Raw genomic sequence first — 11,408 nt, forward strand, 5'->3', positions numbered from 1 at the left:
TGCCTAAGAAGAGATTGCATCATGAGGGACGTCCTAGAGGGTATGGTGGAAGAAAGGGATTGGGCGACGGAGACTACAATTAATGGATAATATAAAAACAGAAAGATCATACGCGAATACGAAGAAGTTAGCGGAGGACCGTGGAGCATGGAAGCTTCTCAGCTGCGGCAAGTGACCTGTCAATAAAGGCAGAATACCTATGATGATAATGGGTAACCCTACCCTCTAAACCATTGGGCATTATCATCGCTTCCAACTAGGAAACCTCAGTTCGATTACAGATCAGATAACATCTTTTTTCCCATAAAATAATGGGTTGACGGAAGATAAATGATCATTTCTCTTTTCTCAAAGTTCTCCTCTACAGATGAGATGCAAGAATCATTCACTTATTAACCGAGAGATATTAAATTCATTTTCTATAACAGGAAATTTCACTTCCCGGATTTCTAAAAATTATTGATTTCGGAACAATTCCATAATTCAGAAAAATTTCTCAGATCTGAAAGAATCCGGAACTAAGAAAAAACCACAATTGAAAAGATTCCGGAAATTTCCGAATTCCGATATATTTATGAAATCAGAAATTTCTATATTCAGGAAATTTCCTCAAATCCGGAAATTTTCCGTAAGAATTTTTCGAATTCCGGAATTTTCAAAATCAGGAATTTTTCAAATACCAGATTTTTCCGGTTTTATTTTCGGGATTCCAGAAAGTAAAAATTCCGTAATTGGCCATCCCTAGTTTACTGACAACTTTTCAAAACACTAAAGTTTATTTTTTTTACAAACAAACAATTAATGAGAAGCATTTTGTATTCTGCAATACATCGTGTATTAAAATCCGACAGCAGTTTTATTATCCAACAAATAATCGTATGTATCTGGCTACTCCAAGCCGAGGTTTAAATAGTTGCATTGTGTCTTATCTTTTTGTGAATATATAATCCACAAAACACTGAATGTCTAAAAGTATTTCGTTAAATCCCAGTTGTAGTATTCACAGTAACATTCATTTGCGCCTATATAATATGGTTAGTAAGACTTTCTACATGAAATGGTTAGTAAGTTTGTCTCTGCTTTCCCGTAAAATTATAATATATAACAGGCGATATATTGCAGGATACTGAACGAATTATCAATTTAACCAAAGTTGTTGTATTACTTAATATTCCTTTCTTCATCTGTCTACTCTGGTCGACCGAGTTGAAGCGGTATGTTTGTTTTCTATACTTTGTCTTCGTTTTATGAAGTAATCAATAACAATTCAGAATTATGCTAATCTACATGCCGTGTAGATAAGTGTTTCTTCTGACGCAAATAGTTTCCGTTTTGTCCAAGCAATAGTTTCTTATAACTATCGTGACCTTTTTATTACATTATATGGAGAGCATGTAGGTCTAAATACCTCACGTATTGCATACCAGTTAACTACTACATGTAAGAACATTGACGACTTCCAGCAAAGAAGGAACACGTGATCATAGTATACAACTCACGTAAGTGATAGCTGTTAATATAATGTTTGTAATCCCTAACGACACAGTGGGTAAATGGACAAAGCACTTGCTTTCCTCGCGAGCCACCCGAGTTCGAATCTACGTTGGCTTGATTTTTTATCCATTTTAGAAAAAGATTTGTTTCTTTTCGTTACAAGTAGCCACTCTTTTCATATTTTTCGTTGTCCTTCACATATAAAATAAATGTTGATTCTTTCTACGAATGACGGATCTTCTCTTTGGTTTCATATCAAACATGTAGAGGTAATGAAAAGACAGTATTGATATTAACAACAATAACAATATATTTTACTTACTGATAAGTTCGTATATTTCATAGAATATTATTTTATATTATCATGTGGAAACAAGTAAGGGTGGTTGGCGCCCCCTCATATTTTTTCGATGTGTTTCATAGGTCGACAGTGTCCAAAATTGTCCAAGCTGTCCTATGTTGGTTCCATCCCACTATCCCTGTTGTTCTTTCGATATATCAAGATTTTGATTATAGAGGGCTCTGCCGTGGCCCCATGACTCCCCATGACAACGCCTCTTCGCTCCATTTGCATTGAAGCCACATATTTTTCTTAAGTTCTTTGGGTGCGTACTCGGGACAGACAGAACTGGTTCCTTGGTGGAACTGGTTTTGATATCTGCGCGGTGCCGGTTCCAGAAGATCCGGTTTTGGAAACGAGTTTCCAGATGTAGGTCTGGGACCGTTTTTTTCGGATCCAGGTCTGATAGAGGTTCCAGAACGGGTTTGTTCGGATCCAAGACTCGAATCCTTTCTAAACACCGGATCTCCAAGAACCGGTTTATCTCGGGATTAGAACACTGTATCCATCCCTACACGAAACAAGATTTGTTGGCAAGGTGTGAACAATGTGCTAGATGAAATGGTGGAAGTGAAAGGCAGACGCCCAGGCGGCGGCCGGTAGTGACATTTGATTAAACCAACTCGGTAACTGACACAGACAAACTGGAAAACTCACTTTGCTAGTCACCCTCTCGTGGACGAAATTTTTTTTGGTGAACAAGTGGATCTGGGCAATGAGGGCACAAGCGCGTGGTCAACTTTCCAATGGTTTCAAGGTGAAATTACTGCCTCTTTTACGGGTCGCTGGAGGGCTTTTCATCCCGGTTTGGAATTGATCCGTAAGGTTTGGTTCCGGAATCGAGTTTTCGGGTACAGGTGTGGAATAGGTTTCTAAGCTCCAGTTCTGGAACCGGCTTTCCGCACCCGGGTCTGGAATCGGTTCCGGAACCGGTTCCGGAAACCAGATATCCAACATCCGGTTTCCAGAAACCAACATCCGATTCCGCCGGTACCGTAACTTTGTAACCATCTCTAGTGCAGACTGTCCAACGTTTCTTGCATCCTTCTACCACCTACCGTTCTATCAATATAAATTACTAATGCTTTGCCTGTAGGTGAAATATGGCCTTTCAATCACTACGTTTAATGAAGGATTGAAGAAGATATTGCAGTGCCACAACAACACCGTTTAGTTATAATATTTATGATATTTTTATTGACAATGTGTTACTAAAAATAACATGAAATAACACTTCTAGCCGTTCACGCTCTCGAACTCGGAATACATCATTTATAGTCCCCTGTGTTAGGAGAAAGAACATTTATTAAACTATACTTTCAAATAGAACGTTTTAGTAGTTACTTAATTTTCAATGCGTAACTTTACATCATCACTAACAATAATCTTGTTCCGAGAGGAAAATATTCCCCCTCCCCCCAAAAAAACAAGTCTAACCGTAGCGAAATGGCGTGAACCTTCTTTAGTGATTCATCGGGTCGAATATTTCAATAAAAGAGAATAACTCCCTGCACTAAAATATTTCCAGTAATAGATGAAAAGTCACTCAAACATTGTGAATACGCATTTATGGGCGAACGTTGGTTTCCTTTTGAACTTTTTAAGAGTTTGAAGGGCTGCATTTTGAACATCTGGCTAACGAACTCATCGAAGATATATCAAAAATTAATGTTTGTGCCGAATTTGGTCTCAATCCGCTGAAAGTTACGGCAGTTATGGCATTCAAAAAACCGCTATATATATAGATATAGATATAGATATAGATAGATAGATAGATAGATAGATAGATAGATAGATAGATAGATATTTAAACTAGAAATATTTTTGGTGGTTCAAAATGGTGTAAAATTTAAAAATGTTGTTGTATAGGCAATTAAAGTGATTCAATTTTAAAATGAGTCTTCTTTCCTATTAAATAATACAAAATTCGAAGCTAGTTACACTTGAACAAAAAAAAATTGAATGTTTCTTGTTGGTAGAAAAATGTACAAAACAGACCAAAGAACTTTAAATTTGAAAATATTACAGTATAAATAATTGGGTCCATATTAAAACAACTTCCAATTATGGGACGATAGGGATCATAAGCGACATTGGCTTTGTGGTCAACGCTTTTGTAAAATGGTTTACTATGTGAGACTTTTGATCTCTGACCTATATAAAGCGTATCATAATCTATAAAATACATTTTGTAGGGGTTAAGGAAAGAAGCCATATTTTTTTATAATATTAACATAGGGATCAGTCCTTCTTTTGTAATGTCTGATAGATTAGAAAATAGAGATACACAAACGACGTTCATGTGACCTTACTCTACGGTTCTGTTATGATGGATAAATTTAAACAAATATGCTATTCTCTTATAATCATTGCGCTTTTTTCATATAAACTATTCGGTGTCTTCATACTAGCAACTGGAAAGAGAATTTTAATAAGTTGTTTTATTTACGGGTTATACATGGTTAAATATTTGAGGTTTGAAATTTTGATTACAAATATTCTGGTATGTCGTAGTCAAAATTCCATTGCTAAATGTGACAACATAATTTAAATATGTTTTACGGTTTACCAAATATGTATAAACCTAATTGAAATACAGGGTGAGTCGAAAGTCCTGAGACACCTGCATAAGTTTGAAAATTAACGGGAAAAGTAAAAAGTGATAATGGGAACAGAGGTTTGATGAGGGGCCGCCATGAGAGTATGTCATTCATGGACGCCATGTTGAAATCCGTCATTCTGGATTCAAGTCATTTTTAAATGGGAAGGGGGTGTATGACATATCAAATAACACTAGAGTAGATATCCCCTCGGATAGACGGCAGAGTCAGCAAAAAATTATCTTGTTTCCTAGAATTCGATATTATTTCCTGGAATTGGGAGTCAAGTATCGACAAACCTTTAGTTGTTATGTTCATACCATTTTACGGCTACCACAGGATCCGTGGGAAAATGTTTGTTGCTATACTCATAGTCTTGGATGCCTACCAGATGTAGAAACAAGATAAAACATGCCTTTCTCGTGTTCTTGTCGTGAATTGGCTAGTGATTTGAACCCCCAAACCCCTCCACTCCCTCCTGCGAAGAACGTAAGCGGCCGTCGTAGTTGCTATGCTCATACTCTTGAACGGCTATCGAATCTAGATGAGAGTCCTTTCAGTTATCATGATCGAAGCTTCCCAATTGATTGACTGATTTTCGTCTTTTCGTTATGTTTGTTGTGGGAATCGGGTGTTGCTATGCTCATAGTCTTAGATGCTCATAATCTTGGACGGCTATCGGATCTTGAAGAGAGTCCTATTAGTTATCACGATCGAAGCTTCCCGATTGATTGAATACCACGTTCGAAGCTTCCCAATTGATTAATTGATTTTCGTCTTTTCGTTATGTATTGAATAGCTATTTTCCATAGCATAGGGTAGACCTTTACCCCCAATCCTTTGATATTCCGTGATCGAAGCACTCCAATTTGATTGGTCTTCGTCTTTCCCTGACTCGTTCCTACTGGGAAACCGAAGAGCATACTTAATGTCTTAAAATATTCAATGCTTTCTCATCGAGAATCGAATCTGAACACTAAATATTTTTTCATTTTGAAAGCTCTCTCATCGGAATGGAAAGCAAGACCAGTAATTCACGATTTAGAGTTGAATTAATCCTTGCATGAAAAAAAAAAGAAGTTCACGTATTGATTTTAGCGTAGCATATTATATACATTTTTGTTCGAAGCTCTTTATTTCGAAGCACTAAAATGTTTTCAAGTGTTCAATGCTCCCTTTCTCTCTCTCTCTCTCTCTCTCTCTCTCTCTCTCTCTCTCTCTCTCTATCATCGAGAATCGAACCCGGAGCAAAGTGGTATTAAAACATAAATAACAAACATAAAAATAAATTTTAAAAATGCAGCATCACATTATTATTATTATTATTATTATTGTAGAGATATATGGCTTTGGGTCATATTATTTTGATAGAAAATCACAGTCATTCAAAGTTGTATTAAAAAAACTGAATTATAGTAATGAAATGGTGTTAGGTAGTATAAACACGTGCTTGTGATTATTTGTTGACGTATGTCAATAATGTGTAAATGCGTTAAATGTAATTGTTGTGTTATCGCTAGACGCTAAGTCTCAGTTTACATGTTTATTATGATTAGCAATGTTGTGTTTAAAAATAATGAAATGTCATCAATGTGAAGCTCTGTACGTAACAGTGACACACTTTGACTGTGGCATAACCGTCAGACTTGCAGAATATTGTTGGTCTGGGAATTTGGTCACGATGTAATTCGGGTGAAACCAATGTTTTACCAATAGCTGAGATATACAAAAGATCAACGAAGGGAATTCCAGAATGTCTGGAAAGGAAAATAAAAAAATCTGGTCAGAGAGGATTAAGGTCAGAAGTGGAGGATCGTTAGAGAGAACCACTAGGGAGCTCGTCGCACTTGAGTAGTCAGCTGCAAGTCCAATTGAGCGGAATAGATCTAGGAAGATCTATCATTTCCTATTTCATCATTAACTTGGAGTATGATTGGGTTATAGTTGGACTCCACAGTTCGCCAACTATCTGCAGTAAGAGAGATCCTGTATCATAGAAGCATCAACATCCAGTCCAGGCAGTCATCAGTTATTAAGGTATGTGTATCTCAGCTATGTACGAATTATTCGTGACGGAATTCTTAGATGCTGTCGATATGTGATCTGACGTGTTATACTCACTCAACACTAACATACATTCACACTTGATATTTTGAATAATACAGTTATTTAAATGAAAGTTTAATTTATGTGGTTTTTCTCTGCTCCCATTTCGAACCTACTCATTTCAGATGGTGAGTAGTAGCGATCTCCAAGAGTCAATAATAACGTCATCCCCATGCAATTTAGGTACGACGCAAGGAGGTTGTTATGGTGGAGATGTTTTTGGTTCGAGCCCCGGTGCGTGCAGAAAGTGTGTAGTAGTAGAAATATTTAGCACCATTAGTATGGTGAAGTCATGTTTGGTTCGAGTCCCTGCACAATTAATTGTAGATTAAGTTATTAGTATGGTAAGAATTAGTCAAGGTAATTTTAACGTTCACCAATGGAATAATGCGAGGTTTGGTTCGGATCTTGAAAGGCTTAAAAAGTGACTCTAGCATATAAAGTTATCAGGTTAACCCTTACCACCCTCCCACTCTTCGTAGTCAAATATAAGGTGTAATAAGTAAAGATATGTTAATAAATGGCCTAAAATACTGTGCTGACGAGGGCGCAAAAGGCGAGTAAAGGAATTAATATTGAAGTAAATGATTTATTTGGTGTAAGGACGCCTGAAAGACGGAAATATTGTAGTGGTCAAGACACAGCCGCGAGTCCTAAAATTGTTTTAAGTAAAGAACCGGTTTTTAATTTTCCAGGCAGTCCAGTGATAAAAGCAGTTTCGGAAGATTTTCCCTCTATTATAAATTTAGACGAGAATTTAGTTAAGAATAAAAATAAGGACGTAAAAATGGCTTCGAACATCACATTTTACGCTGACATAAACAAATTGCCAAAGTTTGATTTGAAAAACGATGGAGATATCGTTTCTTTCTTTGACGAATTAGACGATGCGTGTCAGATGGCAGGTATCGCCGAAAACAAAAGGAAAGAATTGATACCAAATATTTTTAAAGGAGTAGGGAGACAGTGGATCTAGCTGTTCCTGAAACGAAAGAATATATCAGAAATCCAGTATAAGGATTTACAAGCGGAAATTGTAGAAGAATTTACAAAGTTGAACGTAACTCTTGACATTGAGGACCGGAACAGGGAGCGTTTACTACAAGAAGATGAGGCTGTCATAAATTATGTGTATGACATGCTTGTTCTGTGCGAGAGATTAGACACGAATATGTCAGATATGAAAAAAGATTGGGATAATAGTAAGTGGGTTACATCCGTACTACATGGAGAAAGTAGGGACGGTGGCCAACTCAAATTTGGACAAATTTGTAGACCATCTACAAAAATTGAGAAAAATAAGTGTAAAATCGCGAAACGTGTAAAGCGCGAAACAGAAAAGGTGACAATAAAAGATTTGGACAAAAATTTCCGTGAACAAGTCGAGGACGAAGAGAGTGAGTCCGAGTTGGATCACGTGTTAGTACGAAAAGGTAAAGAAGAGCACAAAGTCAAACAGGAGCCGCATAGTTTAACGCAAATCTCGGAATTGGAGAAAACATTGATAAGTTACAGATCGCGTTGTCAGCAAGAATGCAAGAAGATGAAAAACGGGATAGTCAAAGTAGAAAACAGATGAAAAATCAAAATGTTAAAAACAATAGACAGTATAGAGGAAATAATAGGTCTAATTATCGTGGAAATAACAACAGATATTGGTTGAATAATAACGATAGAAGAGGTCAGAATAATAATAGAGGAAACAATGGGTTTCAGAATAGACGTGGTAATAGAGGCGGATAATGGCGCGGTAACCGTGGCCGTAATCAGCAAGGAAACTGGCAAATAAGTGGTCATTGTCAGAATTCTTGTTGTCAGCAGAATCAATATTCGGATAATCATAATTCGCAGAGGTTTGTGCAAGTTGTACCTGCACAAGTTAATCGTACAACATATTACCAACCTGTGGGAACGAGTTATTTAAACTAAATACATCTGCAAAATGGGGGAGGCACATTTACAGGTAACAAAAATGTGAGAACACGTGATGTTATAACCTCAGTGATATTAGAAAATAATATGGTATATTTACCATTAGAAGTTAAAAACAGACAGATTAGAGCTTTACTCGATAGTGGATCACAGATTTCCATTATCAATGAAAAATTAGTACCACCAAATGCGCGTATTATACCGAAACAAACAAGAAATAAGGGTATAACTCAGAACATACTCGTGATCAATAAATTGGCTATAATTAAATTTAAAATATCTAATCAGACATTCCATCAGGAGTTGCGAATAATAAAACATTTTCCGTATCAGATGCTAATAGAGAATGATTTCTTAAAAACACAAAACTGTCAAATAGACTATGGGAACAGTAAGATTTTAGTTCAAAGGTTCGGGAGACCGACAAGAAATTGTGAAAATGATCAGGAACCAAGATCAATTTCTGATAATATTGCGATAAGTGTGAAAACTAGGTTAAAACCAAAGTGGGTTTTAGGACATAGAGTTAAACTGTTACCAAGGACTAGATCGACTGTGGTAGTCAATCTAGTAAGTTCTTGGGCAAGTAACGAGTATCTTTTAGAGCCTGATAGGGTATTAGAGAAACAGTATAATGTATTAATACCAAGAGCTATATTATCGAAAGAAAATCAGAAATTAGAGATCATTAACCCATCAAACAAAATGATAATGTTAACAAGAAATTTGAAAATTGGAGATGCGGAAGAATGTATAAGTGAGAAGGAATTGCGACAGGAATGTCTAACGGAAGACGAAATTGAGGAAGTTTTAGAAGCACGTAGAAATTATGATAAGACGAGATTAAAATTCGGCGACAAAAATAAACCTGAAATTAAGAAGAAATTAGAAAAACTTTGTTATTATTATTGCGTGGAGAGACAATGATTTAGGCAGAGTAAAAGGTGTTGAGCACAAAATAGAATTGGAAACGGAAGTTCCTTTTAGGAGGCAACAATATCCAATCCCAATTGCGATGAAAGAGAAAGTTAAGGAGCAAATAAACATCCTGCTCGAATAGAACATTATTGAGGAGAGTAACAGCTATTATAATTCTCCAATGCTGTTCGTTAGAAAGCCTTCTGGAGCGATCAGAGCAGCACTCGACTGTCGGACCCTCAATAAGCATGTAAAGTTCCATTCTGTGGCGTTGACGCCCATACATCAAATTCTGACATGTATGGGAAATCATAAATTCTTCAGTGTTCTAGATATTCACTGTTATAGAAAAGTGCCTATCACACTGTGTCTATTTCAAAGGATTCCAGAAAGTACACGGCGTTCGAAATTCCTGGCGTCGGTGCTTATCAATATTCTAAACTCCCAATGGGTTACATCCAATCGCCTGCTGTATACACTAAGATCATGTCTATGACATTAGCTAACGTTCATCCGGAAGCGGTGTCATATTACTTCAATGACGTGTTCTTTACGTTAATAATCAAGAAAGAATGGTATCGGTTTTGCATTCTATTTTTCAAAGACTGCGGAAATATGGTTTGAAATTGTCAGTTGAAAAATGTCACTTCATGGAAGAAAAGTTTTAGCGTTAGGTCACATTGTAAGTGAGGCCGGATACGAGATTAGTCGAAAAGTGATTCAAGCCATAAAAGCATGTAAACCACGAAAATCCGCGAAAGAACTCAAATCGTTTCTGGGTTTAACAAATTACGTACGAAAATTCTGCAAAGATTATGCAGAAATTTCAGCAATTTTTCAACCGTTGCTGAGGAAAAATCATAAGTTCGTATGGATCGAGGAACACCAGAAAAACTTTGAGAGATTAAAAGATGCATTGTTGATTGCACCATTGCTAGCTCCGTTCCGTGAAATTCTGGAGACAAGAGTATATATCGATGGGTCGACCAAATCCATAGGAGCAGTTCTCATGCAGAAACAAGCAAACGGAGAATAGACCCCAATCGCATATTACAGTAGGGTATTGAGACCTCATGAAGCCAGAAGACACATAGTGGAGTTGGAAATTTTAGCAGTTGTAAGTGCAATCAAAGCATTCAATTATTATGTGTACAACAAAGAGTTCGAACTGTATACGGATTGTAGATGCATTAAATACTTGCAAACAACACCAAAATTAGCACCAAAATTATTGAGATATAGTTTAGAGATGGCGCAATATCAGTATACACCTGTTCATTGTCCGGGTGAGACGAACCCGAGCGATGTACTTTCGAGGAATACTGATATTCAACCTACGGCAGAGGATATTGATTTGGATGCATTACCAGTGAATACCGAAGATTTGGATGTAAACATCACCTTTGATGATGACGTAGATGTAGCCGAACTGCAAAGAAAGGATTCTTTCTTTGGACCCATTATGAATACGATTGAATATCCGGAAGTAGCTGATGAGAAAGCTGAGAGGCAAGCACGTTGGTATGTGGTGAAAGATGGAAAACTTTTTAGGACACAAAGGATGGCAAGTGCAAAGAAGTTTCTCTTGTGTATTCCTTTTTCGTTAAGGGAGCAAGTATTTAAAAACTTGCACTGTTCAATTTATGGTGGAGGTCATTACTCCTACACGAAATGCTACAATCGGGCATTAAAATCGATTTACTTCCCTAACATGAAAAAGTTTTTTCAGGGGAAAGTCAGCCAATGTGTAAACTGCCAGATTCAAAAACGTAAGGCAGGTAGGACACCATTGCATCCACAGACGTACCCAAGTTATATGCCATTCCAGCATCTAACAATGGACGAGAACGGGCCATTTAAACGCTCGAAGAACCATCGAAACAAATATGTGATTGTGTTTGTGGATAGTGCTACAAGATATGTGATTGCAAAGGCAGTTCCAGCAATAACATCAGAGATTATAGCGCAAGTGATTTTCGAAGAACTCATCACTAAACACGGCATTCCCAATATTCTAG

The 11,408-nt window shown here is 36.9% G+C and overlaps 2 protein-coding genes across 2 annotated transcripts; both read left to right on the forward strand.

Moving 5' to 3' along the window:
* The first annotated feature begins 8,559 nt into the window (after positions 1-8,559).
* Positions 8,560-9,399, forward strand: LOC145689268 (uncharacterized). The gene has a single exon (XM_081763405.1). The coding sequence runs from the start codon at positions 8,560-8,562 to the stop codon at positions 9,397-9,399; it is 840 nt and encodes a 279-aa protein (XP_081619531.1).
* A 631-nt stretch (positions 9,400-10,030) lies between these two features.
* LOC145689269 (uncharacterized) lies at positions 10,031-10,426 on the forward strand. Its single transcript, XM_081763406.1, has one exon. It carries the CDS (start codon positions 10,031-10,033, stop codon positions 10,424-10,426), a length of 396 nt encoding a protein of 131 aa, XP_081619532.1.
* The last annotated feature ends 982 nt before the right edge of the window (positions 10,427-11,408 follow it).

Source organism: Thermobia domestica, chromosome 7 (genome assembly GCF_964235325.1).
Source record: "Thermobia domestica chromosome 7, izTheDome1.hap1.1, whole genome shotgun sequence".
NCBI classification, from domain to species: domain Eukaryota; kingdom Metazoa; phylum Arthropoda; class Insecta; order Zygentoma; family Lepismatidae; genus Thermobia; species Thermobia domestica.

What these genes read in the sequence shown, in the direction of transcription:
- LOC145689268 (XM_081763405.1), top strand. Translation starts at nt 8,560, where the DNA reads ATGGTATATTTACCATTAGAAGTTAAAAACAGACAGATTAGAGCTTTA.
- LOC145689269 (XM_081763406.1), top strand. Translation starts at nt 10,031, where the DNA reads ATGTCACTTCATGGAAGAAAAGTTTTAGCGTTAGGTCACATTGTAAGT.